This window comes from Puma concolor, chromosome B3 (assembly GCF_028749965.1).
Source record: "Puma concolor isolate L17-30 chromosome B3, mPumCon1.1.hap2, whole genome shotgun sequence".
Taxonomy (NCBI): Eukaryota; Metazoa; Chordata; class Mammalia; order Carnivora; family Felidae; genus Puma; species Puma concolor.
In genome coordinates, this window is record NC_141672.1 from 121,250,572 (window position 1) to 121,272,378 (window position 21,807).

At 37.0% G+C, this 21,807-nt stretch overlaps 1 protein-coding gene across 6 annotated transcripts in view; it reads left to right on the plus strand.

Moving 5' to 3' along the window:
- Positions 1-21,807, plus strand: part of HERC2 (HECT and RLD domain containing E3 ubiquitin protein ligase 2) — a 268,401-nt gene that overhangs the window by 30,240 nt on the left and 216,354 nt on the right. For all 6 annotated transcript variants that reach the window (XM_086711321.1, XM_086711320.1, XM_086711319.1 and 3 more), the window contains one exon: positions 5,426-5,563. In XM_086711321.1, coding sequence (XP_086567447.1) covers positions 5,426-5,563 — 138 coding nt within the window. The remainder of the gene's footprint in view (positions 1-5,425; positions 5,564-21,807) is intronic.

Sequence of the window (21,807 nt, forward strand, 5' to 3'; positions counted from 1 at the left end):
CTGAAAAAGAAAAAACTTGTGGCATCATGATTCTGGATTTCAAGCTATATTATAAAGCTGTAGTCATCAAGACAGTATGGTACCAGCACAAACACAGACACATAGATCAGTGGAACAGAATAGAAAACCCAGAAATGGACCCACAACTATATTGGTCAGCTCATCTTCGACAAAACAGGAAAGAATAGCCGATGGAAAAAAGACCGTCTCTTCAACAATGGGTGTTGGGAAAACTGGATGGCGAAATGCAGAAGAATGAACCTGGACCACTTTCTTACACCTTACACAAAAATAAACTCAAAAGGGATGAAAGACCTAAATGTGAGACAGGAAATCATCAAAATCCTAGAGGAGAACACAGTCAGCAACCTCTTTGAGCTTGACCAGAGCAACTTCTTACTAGATATGTCACCAGAGTCAAGGGAAACAGAAGCAAACGTGAACTACTGGGACTTCATCAAGATAAAAAGCTTCTGCACAGTGAAGGAAGTAATCAACAAAATTAAAAGGCAGCCTAACAGAATGTGAGAAGATATTTGCAAATGACATATCTGATAATGGGTTAGTACCCAAAATCTATAAAGAATTTTTCAAACTCAGCACCCAGAAAACAAACAACTTAGTTAAGAAATGGGCAGAAGAATGAATAGACACTTTTCCAAAGAAGACATCCTGATGGCTAACAGATGCGTGAAAAGATGCTCAACATCACTCATGTTCAGGGAAATACAAATCAAAACCATGATGAGATATAACCTCACATCTGTCAGAATGGCTAAAATTACCAACACAAGAAACAACAGGTGTTGGCAAGGATACAGAGAAAGGGGAGCCCTCTTGCACTGTTGGTGGGAATGCAAACTGGTGCAGCTACTTTGGAGAACAGTATGGAGGTTCTTCATGAAACTAAAAAATAGAACTGCCCTACAATCTAGCAATTGAATATTTGGTATTTACCCAAAGGATACAAAAATAAAGATTCGAAAGGGTACATGCATCCCAGTGTTTATAGCAGCATTATCAACAATAGCCAAACTGTGGAAAGAGCCCAAATGTACGTTGACTGATGAATGGATAGGGAAGATGGAGTGTGTTTCATCAAGAGAATGAAATCTTGCTATTTGAAATGATGTGGATGGAGCTAGAATGTATTATGCTAAGCGAAATAAGTTAATTAGAGAAAGACAAATACCATATGATTTCATTCATGTGGAACTTAAGAAACGAAACATGAACACATGGGAAGTGGTGGGAAAAAGAGAAGAGAGGGAAACAAACCACAGAGAATCTTAGCGATAGAAACAAACTTAGGGTTGTTGGAGGGAAGTGGGTGGGAGATGTGCTTGATGGGTGATGGGTGTTAAAAGAGAGCCCTTGTTGTGATGAGCACTGGGTGTTGTATGTGAGTGATAAATCACTGAATTCTCCTGAAACCAATATTGCATTGTATGTTAACTAAAATTTAAATTAAAAACATGAAAAGTAGGTTTACATATTTTTAATAATTTTTTAAAAAGTTTTATTAGAGAGAGTGTGTGCACACAAGCAGGGGAGGGGCAGAGAGAGAGGAGAGAGAGAATTCCAAGCAGACTTCATGCTGTCCGTGCAGAGGCAGACATGGGGCTCGACCTCATGAATTGTGAGATCATTGCCTGAGCTGAGATCAAGAGTCAGATGCTTAACTGACTGAGCCACACAGGCGCCCCTAAACATTTTTAAATTAATGGAATGACAATGTTCATTGTAAACAAGTTTAATCAACACAGCCGAGTATGAATAAAAAGAACCCTGTATTATAGAGTCATGAAAGCTCATTTATCTTTTTGTTGTATAAATTCTTTCAGTAAACTTTGGGGTTCAAGTTGGGTCAAATTGTGGACCTTTGTTTCAATTTAATTTTTTTTTCCTCCTAAGAGCTTCAAGTCAGTATTGTCAGGGCTAGGAGCCTCCCTCATGGCACTGGTTGCTTTATAGGATTTAAGGACCCTGGTGTACACTGGCCTTGAATTAACCCCTTTGCTGTGCCCACTGTTGCCGTGGATGTTTTCTCTACAGACTTGGGGATCAGGATCTTTGTTGTGACAGAGGCATGGACAATGGAGTGATGGGTGCAGTGGACCAGTACAGGGCCCACAACCCAGAGGGTAATGCTTTGAAACCATTCTCTGCTTTAACCTTGCCTTTTCTTTCTGTGCTAGCCTTTGATTCTCTGTCTTTGTCTCTCTTTCCTCCCCTTCTCCCTTCCCTCTCTCCCTCTCCAAATTTTCTCAGTATTCTGGCATTTTCTGTTTTGTGCAGTAACTCATAGTGATCATCTTCTGAGTTGTTACAGGAAAGATTTGGGGTTCTGGTGACCTGCCTCTTCCTCTACAGAATGCCAGTCAGTCTCCAGGAGGTTGGGGTCTAGATATCTAGTAAGGTTATTTGTGTCTAGTGAGGAGCAAATGGGATGACACATGCGAGCTGGGGCCAAGTCCTCCATGTAGATGCTGGTGTTCCTCTGTCATATAGCAGGTTGGAGGTGGGCTTCTGAGCTTTCACTGATGGCAGAACTGAAGGTTAGAGATGTTGACTGATCTTATGCCTAACTGCTTGTAAAAGATTGAATTTGGAGAATCAGGTTTTCATTCCAGGACACTTCTCTCACACTTGTGCAAAAACCCCCAAATTTTGCAAACCCCTGTTCTTAATTAAAAAACTCAGTAACAATTCTTTCATTATTTAGTTTTTAGCAAAAAGACAGTAACTTGTTAAAAACACAAGTGCCATAGTTATTTGGCCTCTCCTCTCACTTGTCTTACTTTAAAAAAAAAAGTTTTATTCTGTGTGGCCTTAGTTTGTTACATTAAGAGAGGTTGTGGTATCTAAAACACTACCATTGTTACTTGAAAAACAAATAATCCAGTGAAGAAATGGGCAGAAGACATGAATAGACACTTTTCCAAAGAAGACATCCAGATGGCCAGAGACACATGAAAAGATGCTCAGTGTCACTCATCATCAGGGAAATACAAATCAAAACCACACCGAGATACCACCTCACACTGGTCAGAGTCGCTAAAATGAACAACTCAAGAAACAACAGATACTGGTGAGGATGTGGAGAAATGGGAACCTTCTTGCACTGTTTGTGGGAATGCAAACTGGTGCAGCCGCTCTGGAAAACAGTATGGAGGTTCCTCAAAAAATTAAAAATAGAACTACCCTACAACCCAGCAATAGCACTACTAGGAATTTATCAAAGGATACAGGAGTACTGATTCATAGGGGCACATGTACCCCAATGTTTATAGCAGTGCTTTCAACAATAGCCAAATTATGGAAAAAGCCTAAATGCCTATCAACTGATGAATGGATAAAGAAGATGTGGTTAGTATATACAATGGAATACTACTTGGCAATGAGAAAGAATGAAATCATGCCATTTGCAGCAGTGTGGATGGAACTGGAAGGTATTATGCTGAGTGAAATAAGTCAGTCAGAGAAAGACAGATATCATGTTTCACTCATGTGAATCTTAAGAAACTGAACAGAAGACCATGGGGGAAGGGAAGAGGAAAAAACAGTTACAGAGAGGGAGGGAGGCAAACCATAAGAGACTCTTAAATACAGAGAACAAACTGAGGTTTGATGACGGGGTGGAGGAGAGGGAAAGATGGCTGATGGGCATTGAGGAGGGCCCTTGTTGGGATGAGCACTGGGTGTTGTATGTAAGCGATGAGCCATGGGAATCTACCCCCCAAACCAAGAACACACTGTACATACTGTATGTTAGCCAATTTGACAATAAATTGTATTAAAAAAAAACCAAAAAAATCTACCATGTTGTTTGGTCAGTTGCATTTACACTGAGTTAGTAAAATTATATCTTCTGTGCTAGTGATCCTTAATACTGGCTGAATATTAGAAATACTTAGCAACTTAAAAAAGGTAGTGCCCAGGTCCTGTCCCAGAGCAACTCAACCAGAATCTCAGGTGACAGAACTCAGGCGTGGTATCAAAGATATGTGTGCGCATGTGTATAGAAGTGTGTATATGCATACCCCTCACCCAGTGCTTCTGAGGGCTGAGAACCTCATTCCAGGTCTTTTTCTATGACTTAAGCAAACATTAGTGCTTAATTTAGAGATGCTATGTGATTTTATATTTGCAATGTATAAAAATGTACATATTTCAAAAAACATCTGTCTACCCTTTGGCCACCTGTGCCTCTAGCCCCACATTTCCACTGACACTTCACGTTACTTAATTATCCAACAGATCATTGAAGGCTTACTTCTTGGCATGCATTGTTCTAGGTACTTGGGATAACCAAGTACCAGATGAAGAGGGGGAAAAAATCCTGTCTTGGAGCTTATATTTTAGTTTACGAATGATTGCCAATTTGGTGAATGTAATGTAGTATTTTATTGTTTTACTTTATATTTTTATAAACATGAGTTTGAGTAACTCTTCATAGCATTAGTCGTTTGGGATTTCTCCTGTTTGATATCTGATAATTTTCTTACAGAATATGGGAGTTTCTTGAGTACTTGTCACTTGTTGGTTTTAGTTATTTTTAGATACTCCTGTTTGTAATATGATATCTCTTTCACAGATTTATATGTGTATTTCTAATTATGTAGAAAATAATTCATTTAGTATTGGCCTTCTAGGATAGGACATGTTTATACTTCAAGGTTTAGGTGAGCTGTGTCTTTATTTGCTCTGTAAGGAGTTTCATGACATTTGTTCTTGACTGAAACCTAAATTGTCAGTGGTCTAAAGTCATGGTTTTCAACTTTTGGGTCCCAAAACTCCTGAATTATACTCTGTCAATGGTGGTGGTCCTGTGTAGCAGTGGTTCTCGGTGGAGTAGGGCAATATATAGAGTTAAAAATGATTTTTGAATCATGCTCCCATTACACATCCTCCCTTCTTTTGGACGCACTTGGGGGTCACTGGATAAAAGCAGTTCACATGAAATTCAATTAGGTGATATCAAAGCTAAGTTTCTGGGGGGCACCTGGCTGGCTCAGTGGGTAGAACACATGACTGTTGATCTTGGGGTCATGAGTTTGAGCCCCAAGTTGGGTGTTGAGATTATTTAAGGAAATTAAAAAAAAAAAGACTAAGTTTCTTAGTTGTGAAATGTAGTAAGGAATTGATGGAATATTTTAGAAGACATGCTTCAAAGAAGAGTTTGAATGATATATTGATTTCTTTATTAAAAGGTTACTGGGCCATTCATTACTTCATAAATCACACTGTACCTTTTATGGTGATGATTCATATAATTTTCTTTTAATCCTCAAATTTTCAGCTAATGTTGAGTATTGTAATGAACTTTCCATTTTTGGGAGGGACATTTGCAAAGAGACTGACAAGTGGATGCTACATTTTGAAAAGGAATTTATAGATATTTTTTTGATTTTTAATTTTTTAGATGATGGAGTTGATACTCAAAGTGGAACAAAGAAAGAAGATCTGAATGACAAAGAGAAAAGAGATGAAGAAGAAACTCCTGCACCTGCATGTAGGGCCAGATCAATCCTAGAGAGCTGGGTATGGGGCAAACAACCAGGTATGTATTCTGAACTTCTGAGATTCTGGTACTTTGGAAAGTATCAGATGGACCAGATGGACATTTGTTTTTTGGTAGTGGAATTCTTTTTTTAAAATTTATTTTAGAGAGAGAGTGTGAGGGAGAGGAGCAGAGGGGAAGCGAGAGAGAATCTTAAGCTGGTTTCATGCTCAGCACACAGCCCAGCGTGGGGCTTGAACCCATGACCCTGGGATCATGGCCTGAGTCGGAATCAAGAGTTGGATGCTAAGCCGACTGAGCCATCCAGATGTCACAGTTATGGAATTCTTTAAAAAATTTTTTTTAATGTTTCTTTATTTTTGAGAGAGAGAGAGACAGGGCGCAAGTGGGAAAGGGGAAGAAAGAGAGGGAGACACAGAATCTGAAGCAGGCTCCGGGCTCTGAGCTGTTAGCACAGAGCCCGATATGGGGCTTGAACTCATGGACTGCAAGATCATGACCTGAACCAAAGTCAGACACTTAACTGACTGAGCCACTCAGACACCCCCAGTTATGGAACTCTTAAAAATTTAACTTAAAAATTTTTTTATATTCTGGTAAATTCTACATAACATACAATTGACTGGTTCAACCACTTTTAAGTATACAATTCAGTGACATTAAACATATTCACAATGTTTTGTAATCATCACCACCATCCATTTACAGAACCTTTTCATATTCCCAAACTGAAGGAAACTTTATACTTATTAAATGGTAACTCATGTTTCTTCCCTACCCTCAGCCCCTGGAAACACAATTCTACTTTCTGTCTTTAGGATTTTGACTAGTTGGTTACCTTGTGTAAGTGGAATCATAAAGTATTTGTCCTTTTATGTCTGGCTTATTTCATTATTTAGCATAATGTCTTCAAGGTTCATCTATGTTGTAGTATGTGTGAGAATTTCCTTCCTTTTAAAGGTTGAATAATAGTCCATTATGTGTATAGATCACATTTTGTTTATCCTTTCATCCATGGATGGGCATGTATGTTGCTGCTATCTTTTAGCTGTTGTGAATAATGCTGCTATGAGTGTAAGTATACATAAGTTCTGCTTTCAGTTATTTGTGTATATACCCAGGAATGGAATTGCTGCATCATGTAGTAATTCTGTGTTTAATTTTTTGAGGACCTGGCAAACTTTTCCACAGTGGCTACACCATTTCATTTCCAGCAGCGTATGAGTGATCCTGTTTCTCTGTGTCCTCACCATCATTTGGTGTTGTCACTTTTTTTTTTATTATTAGGTGTGTGGTGTGGTATCTCATTATGGTTTTAACTTGCAGAATCCTGTGGCTGTTTACCATCTGTGTATCTTCTTCAGTAGAATACCTATTCATGTTAGATTTTTCTTTTTCTTTCTATCATGGTGTTTTTACACTTCTGTATATATTCCAGATACTAGTCCTTTGTCTTATATATGGTTTGCAAATAATTTCTCTCAGTTCATAGCTTATCTTTTCACCCTCTCAACAGTGTCTTTAGCGCAGCAAAAGTTTCAAAATTTTGATAAAGTTCAGTATAGATTTTGCTTTCTTTTTCTTCCTCCTCCTCCTCTTCCTTCTCTTCTTTGCCTAGACCTTGAGCCTGAAGATTTTCCTCTGTTTTTTCTCTAAAAGTTTTGTAGTTTTATGTTTTTCATGTATGCTCCTGTTTCATTTGAGTTAAATTTTGTGTGCAATGTGAGGTTTAAGTCAAGTGGTTTTTTTTTTATTTTTTATTTTATTATTATTATTTTGCTTATAAATAATTGCTCCACCATTTTTTGAAAAGGCTACCTTTTTTCCATTGAATTGGTTTTGCACGTTTGTCAAGAATTATTTGGGTATCCTTGTGTGGTCTATTTCTGGTTTCTCTATTCTGTTCTAATCCACATGTGTATCTCTCTGCCCACAGCATGCTCTTCATTACTATAACTAAGAGTAAGTTTTGAAATCAGATAGACTGGTTCTTCCCACTTTATTATTATTTTTTCATATTGTTCTAGCTGTTCTGGTTCCTTTGCCTTTCCTTACAAATTGTTAGATAACTTTTGGATAATTTAATATCCATGTGTTCATTGCTAGTGGATAATTTAATATCCATGTATTCATTGCTAGTGTATAGAAATACAATTTATTTCTATATGTTTATCTTGTATCCTGCAACCTTATTACTCTAGGAGGCTTTCTTGAATTTTCTATGTAGACAATCAGTTTTATTTCTCCCTTTCCAATCTATGTGTTTTCTATTACATTTTTTTGCCTTATTGTTCTGGCTAGAACTTCTTTACTATGTTTTATAAAAGTGGTGAGAGCAGCCTTACTTTATTCCTGATCTTAAGGGGAAAACATTTAGTCTTTTCATTGTTAACTATAATGTTAGCATAAGTTTTATAGATGCTTTTTATAAAGGTGAAGAAGTTCCTGTCTATTCCAGTTTCCTGAGAGTTTTTATTGTGAATGAGTGTCGAATTTTATCCAATGCTTTTTCTACATTGCTTGATTTGTCATGTGATTTTTCCCCCGTTTAGTTTGTTAATATGAAGGATCTGATTTTTGACTATTGAACCAGCTTTGCATTCTTGGAATAAACACCACTTGGTGATGATGTTCTTTTTATTAATTCTAGAATTAAGTTAATTTTACTTACTAATATTTTGTTAAAGATTTTTGTGCCCAAATTCACGAGAACAATATTCTGTAATTTTTTTTTTTGGTACTGTTTTGGGTTTTGATATCATGCTAATACTAGCTTCTTAAAATGTATTGGGAGTATTCCCTTTTCTGTATTACAGAAGAGCTTGTTTAGAATCTGTCAATTATGTTTTAATATTTGGTAACATTCTTTAGTGAAGCAATTTGAATCTTGTGATTTCCTTTTTGAGATTCTTAAATTATGAATTCAGTTTTCTTAATAGTTGTATGGCAGTTTCTTTTTCTTTTTAAAAAATTTTTTAATTTTTAATTTTAATTTAATTTAATTTTTTATTATTTTTTTAATGTTTATTTATTTTTGAGAGGCAGAGAGAGACAGAGTGTGTGTGGGGGAGGGGCAGAAAGAGAGGGAGACACAGAATCTGAAGCAGGCTCCAGGCTCTGAGCTGTCAGCACAGAACCCAATGTGGGGCCCGAACTCATGAACCATGAGATCATGACCTGAGCCGAAGTCGGATGCTCAACTGACAGCCACCCAGGCGCCCCTAAAAAGTTTTTTTTTTAATGTTTATTCATTTTTGAGAGAGAGAGAGAGAGAGTGAGCATGAGTTGGGGAGCAGCAGAAGGAGAGGGAGACACAGAATCCAAAGCAGGCTCCAGGCTCTGAGCTGTCAGCACAGAGCCCAACGTGGGGCTTGAACCCATGAACTGTGAGATCATGACCTGAGCCAAAGTCAAAGCAACTGACCCGCCCAGGTGCCCCAGTTGTATGGCAATTTAAATGATCTGTTTTGTATTTGCTGAGTTGGGGTAGTTTGTATTTTTTGAGGAATCTGCCCATTTTGTCTAAGTTGTCTAATTTATATGTGTAGAATTGTTCCCTAATAGCTCCTAATTATCTGTAGAGCCCATTTCTTTCTTTCTTTTTTTTAAGTTTATTTTGGGAGAGTAGGAGTGTGAATGGGGGAGGATCAGAGAAAGAGGGAGCACGAGAGAGAATCTCAAGCAGGCTCCGTGCTGTCATTGTAGAGCCCGACATGGGGCTTGATCTCATGAACCCTGAGATAATGACCTGAGCCGAAATCAAGAGTTGGACGCTTAACCGACTGAGCCACCCAGGAGCCCTGAGCCAGTTTCTTTCTTGATAATTGTAATTCATGTCTGTTCTCTTTTTGTTTTTTGTCAGTCCTGTTTATGGGTGTGTCAGTTTTTGTGATCTTTTGAAAGAACCAGTTCTCTGTTTTATTGATTTTTCTCTACTGTTTTTTCCATTTTCAATCTTACTGTTTTTGCTCTTAGTTATTTCCATTTTTTTTTTGCTTACTTTTTGATTTATCTTGCTATTTTTTTCCTAAGTTGCTGAGATGGGAGCTTATATTTATTGATTTGAAAGTTTCCCACTTTTCAGATGATGTATTTAGTACTGTACATTTCTTTTTTTGTTTGTTTTTTAAAGTTTATTTATTTATTTTGAGAGAGAGTGAGCAAGCAAACACAAGCAAGGAAGTGGTATAGAGAGAAGGGATAGAGAGAATCCCAAGTAGGCTCTGCAGTGTCAGTGCATAGCCTGATGCGGGGCTTGATTTCATGACCCATCAGATCATGACCTGAGCTGAAATCAAGAGTGGGACACTCAAGCAACTGAACCACCAGGCGCGCCAGTACTGTACATTTCTCTCATGACTGCTTTAACTCCCCCCATGCCCCCCATTTTGCTGTGTTCTATTTACAACTTAATTCAAGTCAGTATATTTTTGATATCCCTTCCTCTTTGACCCATGGATTATTTAAGAGTGTGTTGTTTTGTTCCCAGGAGTATGGCGATTTTCCCATTATTTTTCTGTAACTGAATTTTTCTGTTTCTAGTTTGTTTCCATTGTTTTGGAGAACATACTCTGTGATTTCACTTCTTTTAAATTTGTTGAGGTTTGTTTTGTGGCTCAGGATATGACTGTTTTGATATTTGTTGTGAATGATTGTGTATTCTACTATTTGCTGGAGTGTTTGAAACATGTTGATTAGATTGTGTTGGTTGTTCCAATCCAAGATCCTGTGGGTAGATCCAGTGGTGTTGTTGCATTCTTTTGTGTCTTGTTGTGTCAGTTGTTGAGAGAAATGTTGAGGTCTTCAACTGTAAGGGTATGTAAATGTCCTTTTCTCTTTTCAGTTTTTTTTGTTGTTGTTGTTCACATATTTTGTGGTTTGGTGCATACACATTTAGAATTATTATGTTTTAATGGTGGATTGACAATTATCTCATTAAAAAAATTTTTTTTTAAGATCTACCCTATGACTCAGCAATAGCACTGCTAGGAATTTACCCAAGGGATACAGGAGTACTGATGCATAGGGGCACTTGTACCCCAATGTTTATAGCAGCACTCTCAACAATACCCAAATTATGGAAAGAGCCTAAATGTCCACCAACTGATGAATGGATAAAGAAATTGTGGCAGTCAACAGCAATGGGAAAGAATGAAATATGGCCCTTTGTAGCAACGTGGATGGAACTGGAGAGTGTTATGCTAAGTGAAATAAGCCATACAGAGAAAGACAGATACCATATGTTTTCACTCTTATGTGGATCCTGAGAAACTTAACAGAAACCCATGGGGGAGGGGAAGGAAAAAAAGAAAAAAAGAGGTTAGGGTGGGAGAGAGAGCCAAAGCATAAGAGACTCTTAAAAACTGAGAACAAACTGAGGGTTGATGGGGGGTGGGAGGGAGAGGAGGGTGGGTGATGGGTATTGACGAGGGCACCTTTTGGGATGAGCACTGGGTGTTGTATGGAAACCAATTTGACAATAAATTTCATATATTGAAAAAAAAATTTTGTTTTTTAATCTTATTTTTGAGGGAGAGGGAGACAGAGTACAAGTGGGGAGGAACAGAGAGAGAGGGAGACGCAGAATCCAAAGCAGGCTCCAGGCTCTGAGCTGTCAACACAGAGTCTGATTGGGGGCTTGAAGTCATGAACTGTGAGTTCATGACCTGAGCCTAAGTCAAACACTTTACTGACTGAGCCACCCAGGCACCTCTTCTCATTTTTTAATGTTGCTCTGTGTTTCTAGTAATTATCTTTGCTCTGACGTTTATTTGACACTAATATACCCGTTCTTGCTTTCTGTTTGCATGCTTTTTGTTTTTTCTGTCCATTTACTTTTGCCCATTTGAAGTTACTTTCTTGTATATGGCTTATAGTTGGGTTCTGTTATTTAGTCTACTCTGCCAATATCTGTCTTTTATTTTTTTATTTTTTATTTTTATTTTTTTTCTTCAACGTTTTTATTTATTTTTGGGACAGAGAGAGACAGAGCATGAACGGGGGAGGGGCAGAGAGAGAGGGAGACACAGAATCGGAAACAGGCTCCAGGCTCTGAGCCATCAGCCCAGAGCCCGACGCGGGGCTCGAACTCACGGACCGCGAGATCGTGACCTGGCTGAAGTCGGACGCTTAACCGACTGCGCCACCCAGGCGCCCCAATATCTGTCTTTTAATTGGTGTCTTCATTTAGACTGCATTGAATTTCATGTAATTATTGATAAATTGTTGCTTAAATTAAGACTTCTGTTTTACATTTTCTCTTTGCTCTGTTTTATTCATTTTTGTTTTGTTCATACTGCCTCTCTTGACCATTTTTAGAATTCCATTTTGATTTATCTATAGTGTTTTTGAGTTTATTTTTTTGTGTATCCTTTTTAGTAGTTTGTGTGGTTAATACATTATATATGTATAACTAAGGACAGTTTCCTGGTTGTGTCATTTAACCAGTTTGATTGATGCACAGAAACCTTCCCTTTATCCTTTTCTGTTTATATGATTGCCTTAAATATTTTGTTGCTTGTATTTATAACCACATTTGGTAATACTATAATTTTTGGGTGAAGGTTCAGACATGTTAGAAAAGTCAAGAGATGAAGAAAATACTATTGTATTTACCCATGTATTACTTACTGTATGTTCTTCCTTCCTGAGTGCCAAGGTTTTCCTTTTATTGTTTCCATTCTGTTTAGAGAACTTCCGTTAGCCATTCTTTTAGTGTGGGTCTGCTGATGACATATGTTCTTAGTTTGCCTTCATCTGAGAATGTTTTATTTTCCTTTCATTCCTGAAGGAGGTTTTTGTTGTATTTAGGATTCTGTGTTAATGATTCCTTTTTTTCCCCCCATCACTTTAAAAATATTTTGTTGCTTTCAGCTGGCCTCTGTGGTTTCTGATGAAAAATTTGCTGTTACACGAATTGTTATTCCACCATAGTTAAGGTGTTTTTCTTTGGCTGCTTTTACAATATTTTCTTTGCCTTTAGTTTAATTATGATGTGTCTTAGTGTGGATTTCTTTGGGTACATCCTGTTTGGAATTTGCTCACCTTCTTAGGTTTGTAGATATACATCTTGCTGATGTGGGAAGTTTTCAGCTTTACTTCTTAGAATACTTTTTCAATCCCACCCCCTTCTTTAACCACCCGAAGTTCAATGAGAAAAGTGTTAGATCTTTTATTATATTCCCATAGGTCCTGTGGCTGCTCATTTTTTTTTCTTTTTTTAAGATGAGGTATAATATGTATGAGATATATAATAAGTATGAGATATAATGATATATGTAATATGTTAGTTTCAGGTGTACAGTATCTTGATTTGGTATTTACATATATAAGAATGATCACCATAGTAGTCCAGTTACCATAGTCACCATATATAATTAAAAAAATTTCTGTCATGAGAACCTTTAAGATCCACTCTCCTAGCAACTTTCAAACATGCAGTACGGTATTAGCTATAGTCACTGTTGAACACTACACCCACATGACTTACTCATGTTATAACTGAAAATGTGTATCTTTAGATCCCCTTATCTGTTTTGCCTGCTCCCTCAACCACCCTACCCCAGTGACTCAAACAACCACTAATCTGTTCTCTGTATCCTTGAGCTTGGTTTTATTTGTTTGATTTTGTTTTGTTTTGTTTTTACATTCCACATACAAGTGAGATCATCTAGTATTTACCTTTTTATATCTGATTTATTTCACTTAGCATAATGCCTTCAAAATCCATCTTTTTACGTCTGACTTATTTCACTTAGCATAATACTTTCATAGTCCATCTATGTTGTTACAAATGGCAGTATTTCCTTTATGTCTGAATAATATTACAATGTGTATATACACCATATTTTCTTTACTCATCTATCCATCAGTGGACATTTAGTTTGTTCCTATTTCTTGGCTATTGTAAATAATGCTGAAAATGGGGGTACATATATCTTTTCAAATTAGTGTTTTTGTTTTCTTCACATGAATGCCAAGAAGTGGAATTACTGAAACATATGGTAATTCTGTTTTTGATTTTTTTGAGAAACCTCCTTACTGTTTTCCATAGTAGCTGCACCAATTTACATTCCCAAAAATAGTGTAAGAGTGTTGCCTTTTTTCTACATCTTAACCAGGACTCATTATTTCTTGTTTTTTTTTTTTTTTTTTTTTTTTTTATTCTAACCATTCTAATAGAGGTGAGGTTATATTGATTTATAGTTGTTATTTACATTTACTTGATAAATGTTGTTGAGTACCTTTTCATATAGCTGTTGTCCATCTGTATGTCTTCTTTGGAAAACTTATATTCAAATCCTCTTCTCATTTTTAATTACATTTTTTTTTCAATTGAGTTGTATGAGTTTTTTTAAAATATATTTTGGATATTAACACCTTATCCCTTATCAGATACATCATTTGCAAATATTTTCACCCAGTTGGTAGGTTGCCTTTTCATTTTGTTGATAGTTTCCTTTGCTATGCAGAAGCTTTTTAGTTTGCTATAGTCCCATTTGATTATTTTTGCTTTTGGTGTCAGATTGAAAAAATCATTGCCAAGGTCTGTGTCAGGGAGCTTATCACAAATGTTGAATTCTAGGATTTTTATGGTTTCAGGTCTTACATTCAAGTTTTTTATCCATTTTGAGTTAATTTTTGTGTGTGGTGTAACATAGTGGTCCAGTTTCATTCTTTTGTGTGTGCCTGTCCAGTTTACCCAACACCATTTATTGAAGAAACTGTCCTTTCTCCATTGAATATTCTTGGCTCCTTTGTTGTAAATTAATTGACCATATATGCATAGGTTTATTTCTGGGCTCCAATCTGTTCCATTGATCTGTGTGTCTGTTTTTATGTCGATACCATATTGTTTTGATTAGTATAACATAGTAATATAGTTTGAAATTAGGGAGTGTGGTGCCTCTGGCTTTGTTCTTTGTCTCAAGATTGCTTTGGCTATCTGGTCTTTTGTGGTTCCATACAACTATTAGGATCATTCTGTTTCTATGAAAAATGCCATTGAAATTTTGACAGGGATTTTAAATCTGTAGATTGCTTTAAGTACTATGGACATTTTAACGATATTAATTCTTCCAGTTCAGGAATATGTATTATCTTTCCATTTATTTGTGTCATCTTCAGTTTCTTTCATCTATATCTTCTATTTTTCAGTGTACAGGTCTTGGCCTCCTTTGTTAAAGTTATTCTTAGGTATTCTTCTTGATGCAGTTATAAGTGGGATTGTTTTCTTGATTTCTCTGATAGTTCATTATTTATAGAAATGCGTCAGATTTTTGTGTATTGAGTTTTGTATTTTACTGTACTAAATTTGCTTATTAGCTCTGACAGTTTTTTTTTTTTTTTTTTTTTTTTTTTTTTTTTTTTTTGGTGGTCTTCAGAGTTTTCTCTGTAGAATACCATGTCATCTACAAATAGTGACAGTTTTATTTTTTCCTCTCCAATTTGGATGCCTGTATTTCTTTTTCTTGCCTGAATGCTCTAGCTAGGATTTCTTATACTATATGTTGAATGAAGTGGCATCCTTGTCTTGTTCCTGATTTTTGAAGAAAAGCTTCCAGGTTTTCACTGTTAAGTCATTGTTAGCTGTAGGCTTGTCATACATGGCTTTTATTATCTTGAGTTACATTCTGTCTATACCTGCTTTGTTGAGAGCTTTTATCTTAACTGGATGGTGAATTTTTTCAAATGCTTTTTCTGTATCTATTGAGATTATCATATGATTTTTATTTTTCATTTTGTTAATGTATACACCACATTGATTGATTTGTGGATGTTTATCATCCTTGCATCTCTGGGAATAAATCCCATATGTTCATGGTGTATGTATTGTCCTTTTAATGTATTTATGAATTCAGTGTGGTAATATTTTGTTACAGACTTGGTGTGTATGTTCATTAGGGAAATTGGCCTGTAATTTTTTTTTTTTCTTGTGATGTCCATATCTGGCCTTGGTATTAATAATTCTGGCCTTATAAAATGAGTTAGGAAGTGTTCTCTCCTCTTCAATTTTTTTGGAAGAGTTAAGAGAAGGGTTGGTGTTAATTCTTTTTTGAATGTTTGACAGAATTTACCAGTGAAGCCATCAGGTTCTGGACATTTTTTTGTTAGGAGGTGTTTGATTATTGATTAAATTTTCTTACATAGTAGTAAGTACATAGTAGTTTCTTATGAACTTTTGTATTTCTGTATTGTCAGTCTAACATCTCTTTCATTTCTGATTTTGAGTCCTCTCTTTTTTTCTTGGTGACTTTAGCTAAATGTTTGTCAATTTTGTTTAAATTATCAAAGAACCAGCTCTTGGTTTCATTGATGTTTTCTTTTGCTTTTTATTACTTATTTCATTATTTCATCTCTGATCTTTGTTTTTTCCTTCCTTCTATCAACTTTATCCTTCATTTGTTCTTCTTTTGGTAGTTCCTTGAGGTGTAAAATTAGATTGTTTATTTGAGATGTATCTTGTTTCTTGATGTAGGCGTTTATTGCCTATCTCTTTTAGAACTGCTTTTGCTGCATCCCATGAGTTTTGGTATGCTCTATTTTTATTTTCATTTGTCTCCAGGTATTTTTTGATTTCTCTTGATTTCTTGGTTGAAGCATTGGTTGCCAAGTAGTGTGCTGCTTAATCTCCACATATTTGTGAATTTTCCAATTTTCTTTTTGTAATTAATTGATTTCTAGTTTCATACCATTGTGGTTGGAAAAGATGCTTGATGTGATTTCAGTCTTCTTAAATTTATTAAGACTTTTCTTGTGGTTTAATATCCTGGAGAATTTCCATGTTGACTTGAGAAGACTATATATTCTGTTGTTTTGCCGTATATATTTGCTATGTCCATCTGGTCTAATGTGTACATTAAGGTGATATTTCCTTACTGATTTTATGACTGGATAATCTATCCATTGATGAAAGGAGAATATCAAAGTCCCATGCTGGTTTATTGAGATTTGTTTTAAATATTTATATGGTCTTATGTTGGGTGCATAAATATTTGTAAATGTTATATCCTCCTGTTGGATTGACTTTTTAAAAAAATGTTTATTTATTTATTTTGGTGGGGGAGGTCAGAGAGGGGGGAAAGAGAATCTGTGCTGAAGGTGTGGAGCCCAGCATGGGGCTCAGTCCCACCAACTGTGAGATCATGACCTGAGCTGAAATCAAGAGTCAGGTGCTCAACTGACTGAGCCACCCAGGTGCCCCTGCATTGGCTTTTTTAAATCATTATGTAATGCTTTTCTTTGGTTCTTATACAGTCTTTATTTTAAAGTCTGTTTTGTCTGATGTAAGTGTATCTATGCCCACTCTGCTTTGGTTGTCATTTGCACAGAATATCTTTTTTAATCTCTTCACTTTCTCTTTGTGTCCTTATGTCTGAAGGTGAACCTCTTGTAGGAAGCATATAGATAGATCTTGTTCTTTTATCCATTCAGCCACTCCATATCTTTTGATTGGAGAACTTTCTGTACTTACATGTAAACTGATTATTGGTAAGTATGTGCTTACTGCCATTTTGTTAATGTTTTCTGGCTGATTTGTAGTTCCTCTGTTCTTTTGTTTTCTTTGTGGTTTGATGGCTTTCTTTATTGTTATGCTTAGATTTCTTTCTCATTATCTTTTGTGTACCTGCTGTAGGTTTTTGTATTATGGTTAGCATGAGGTTTGCATATTTATAAGTCTATTTTAAGTTGGTAACAGCATAAGTTTGAAAACATTCTAAAGCTCAAACTTTTTACTCTCACCCCCATGCTTTATATTTTTATGTCATAATTTATATCTTTTTGTACTGTGTATCTCTTAATTATTGTAGTATATAATGTATTTTTACTAATTTTGTCTTTTAACCTTTATACCGTGTTTATAAGTGATTAATCTTCTACCATTACTATATATTTCTCTTTCCTGTGAGAGTTGTACTTTCATATATTTTCTTGTTACTAATTGGTTACCTTTCTTTTCAGCTTAAGGAAGTCCCTTTAACGTTTTTTGTAAGGGGTTAGTAGTGCTGAATTCCTTTAGCTTTTGCTTGTCTAGAAAATTATCTCTTTTTCAGTTCTGTATAACTTTGTTGGGTACAGTATTCTTGGTTGGAAGTTATTTTCTTTCAGCACTTTGAATATATCATGCCAGTCTTTTCTGGCCGGCAAAATTTCTGCTGGAATATCTTCTGAGGGTTCCTTCTATGCAACAAGTTGTTTTTTTCTTGCTGCTTTTAAGATTCTTTTTGTTTTTAATTTAGGCATTTTAATTTAGTTACAATGTGATTTTAGTGTGGGTTTCTTTGAGTTGTCTTATTTGGAACTCTCTGGGCTTCCTGGATCTTGATGTCTTTTCCTTTGTTAGGTTAGGGAAATATTCGGATGTTATTTTTTCAAAGAAGTTTTCTGTCCCCTTCTCTTTCTCTTTCTTCTGGGACTCCTATATTGTCAATGTTAGTTTACTGGATGTTGTCCCAGAGGCCAACAGAGAAATTTAGTAGGAATGTGGCTGTTGGCTCCCAGGATCTGAAGCTGTCAGGCTGATGAAGGTAGTGGCCTCATGGCTAATAATCATCAGAGACAACATACACAGGATACTCCTGCTCTTGCCAACACTGGAAGCTTTACTGGTGTAGGGAATTTGCAGAAGGGAACTTAATTTACTGCTCAGCTTAAGGCAGTGTTATGTTTAGTTGGGAGATCAGAATCCTTTGAATTATTTTCATTCATGCAGTTGTCTTCTAGGTACTTAAAAAAAAGCTCTTTAATTGTGGAAAATTCAGACATACATAATATAATAGAGCAGTATAATGGAAATACCACTTACCTATCACACATTTTACTACAGTTAGTCTTTGAACAATGTGAGGATTGGAGCACTAATCCCCATCCAGTCAGAAATCTTCATATAGCTTTTGATTTCCCCAGAACTTCACTATTAATAGCCTATTGTGGACTGGAACTGGAAACATAAGCAGTCAATTAACGTGTATGTTTTTTATATGTATCATATACTGTATTTTTATGGTAAAGTAAGGTAGCGAAAAGAGAATGTTAGGAAAATCATAAGAAAAAGAAAAAAAACATTCATAGGACTGTAGTGTATTGATGCAGTAAGTTTACATGGTCTGTTTTCAAGATGAATTGTCAATAATATTTCGATATTGTCTTATATGATATGCACTGGATATACAAATTATAAATGCTGGATAGTAAAAATGAAAAGATACTGTGAAAAAGAAATTCCTATTTATTTACAGGTATAATGATTCATGAATCCATAACAAAGAAGCAGCAATGTGATTGCTTTATGGTAGCCTAGTGTAATTGATACAATTGCTTCATGGTAGCCTCACCTATACGCTAATGAATGGATTGTTATAAGATTTTTATAGCATACTGTATTACAGTCATATTTGTAATGCAGTATTGGAAACATTGTTAAAAGTTTTTAGAAAACCACTTACCTGTGATGATAGGCTGATATACATTTTGTCCAGTTATGAGAGTGAGAGACAGAGGGGTGCATACTGTACAGTAATGTAATTCTTTGAAAGGAAAGTTATAAAACAGCAAGGAAACTAACACATTATTAATTTTATATTAAATATCACTTTATGCCTCTATAAGGGTAGGCTATCTACTTCCATATAAGTCTTGCACACGACGTTCTAAATGTTGAATACTAATGATGTTGATGATGATGATGACAACATAAAAATGTCTTTTACAGTTCTTGCTGTACAGTTATTAGATTTTCACACAACGGCACTCACATATACATCAGATAACTTTATTAACTTTATGGCATGATTATTCATTAATTGGAGGTGAATTATCATAAAGGTATTCATTATTGTCCTAATGTTGTGTAGGCTGAGGAGGAGGAAGAAGAGGAGGGGTTGGTCTGTCTGCCTCAGGGGTAGTGGAGGCAGAAGAATTGGAGGAGGTAGAAGGGGAGGCAGGAGAGGCAGGCACATTCAATGTAACTTTATGGGAATACATTGTAATTTCAGACTTTTTTGCCTTTTCATTTCTCTGAAAATGTTTCTATATGTGCCAACCCTTCTTCTACTGTTTGCTTTAGTTTCATTGCCCATATCATAAAAGGGTCCACATGGTAAAAGAAGTCAAAACTGTTTTTGAATAATTGGAACCCTTCTGCGAAGTTGTGTAATGTCACTTTTTTTTCTGGCATTGCTTCTACATCTTCTTCATTGTCTTGCTTGCACTGATTGGGAATCACTTATCTTCATTACATTATCTTCTATTAATTCCTCTGGTGTGGTGTCTGTTACCTCTTGAATTTCTCCAGGATCCATATCTTGAAACCCTTTACTCCTCACCCTTTTGCCTTATCCATAGCCTCTTTCTTGATTTCTTTGATTGTCTCTGTCATAAATCCCATGAAGTCATGCACAAAATCTGGACACAGTTTTCTCCAACAGGAGATTTGTTTCAGGCTTGATGGTGTTTATAGCTTTTTCTGTAACAGCAATGGCATCTTCAGTGGTGTAATCCTTCCGGACTTTCATGATGTCCTATCAGGATTCTCTTCCACAGTGTTAGTGATCCCTTCCACAGAGTACTGTGTGTAATGAGCCTTAAAGGTCCTTATGACTCCCTGATCTAGAGGCTGAATTAGAGACATTGTGTTTGGAGGCAAGAACACCACTTTGATGACACCTTCAGTGTTAAACTCAAGGGGTTCTACATGGCCAGGGGCATTGTTCAATATCAAAAGAACTTTAGAGGGGAACAGGAAGATGGTGGCGTAGGAGGATGTTGGGCTCACCTCGTCCTGCTGATCACTTAGAATCCACCCACATCTGCCTAAATAACCAAGAAAACCACCGGAAGACTAGCAGAATGGACTCTACAGAGCCAAGCATAGACAAGAGGCCCACAGAAGAGGGTAGGAAGGACAGAGAGGTGGTGGGAGCTGGGCAGTGGAGGGGCAGCCCGCAGGCAAGGCAGAGCCCCCGAAGTCTGGCTTGCAAAAGCGGAGGGGCCAGACTCTCTGAGTTCTGGCATCCAGCGGGACTTAACATCTGGAATGTTAAAAGTCAACAGCTCTGCTCTCTGAGAGCTGGGAGGGTGAGAGGACGCCGGGAGGGAGGGTTGTTGAGCCCTGGAAGGACAGAGCTCCGTGGGGGAAAAAAGGCGCTGGCACACGCCATTTCTCTCTCCCATCCCCCAGCCAAAATTCCAATGGGAACCCATTCCCGTCGCTGAACTTGCTGGCACTGCGCAAATGCCCAAAGCTGTGCTTCTGTGGATCCATCCCTCCAGTGGGCCTGCCTCCCTACCAGTGCTGCAGGGCTCTTCCCTCAGGGGACCACCAAGGACAAAGCTAGCTAAGCCTGCCCCTCCCGCCTCTGTGCACCTTGCGGATCCACCCTGGCTAATATGCCCTTGGCCAGATCCCATCCAAGCAGCACCACAAGCCTGGCAGTGTGCAAGCAGCCCAGACAGGGGCCACACCACTCCACAGTGAGTCCTGCCCCTGGGAGAAGGGAAGATAAGGTACATACCAGTCTGACTGTGGCCCCAGTGGTGGGCTGGGGGCAGACATCAGGTCTGACTGCGACCCTGCCCACCAACACACGTTTCTCCAGACAGCACAGGGGAAGTGCCCTGCAGTTTGGAGCTACCACTGGGACTACCCAAAATGATGAAATGGAATTCTCCTCAAAGGAAACTCCAGGAAGTAGTGACAGCTAACGAATTGATCAAACTGATTTAAGCAATATAACTGAACAAGAATTTAGAATAATGGTCATAAAATTACTCGCTGGGCTTGGAAAAAGCATAGAGGACAGCAGAGAATCTATTGCTATAGAGATCAAGGGACTAAGAAATAGTCATGAGGAACTAAAAAATGTTATAAATGAGGTGCAAAATAAAATGGAGGTGACCACAGCTCAGATTGAAGAGGCAGAGGAGAGAATAGGTGAATTAGAAGATAAAATTATGGAAAAAGAGGAAGCTGAGAAAAAGAGAGATAAAAAAAATCCAGGAGTATGAGGGCAGAATTAGAGGATCAAGTGATGCAGTCAAATAGAACAATATCTGTATCATAGGAATTCTAGAAGAAGAAGAGAGAGAGAAGGGGGCTGAAGGTGTACTTGAGCAAATCGTAGCTGAGAACTTCCCTGATCTGGGGAAGGAAAAAGGCATTGAAATCCAAGAGGCACAGAGAACTCCCTTCAGACGTGATTTGAATCCATCTTCTGCACCACATATCATAGTGAAACTGGCAAAATACAAGGATAAAGAGAGAATTCTGAAAGCAGGTAGGGATA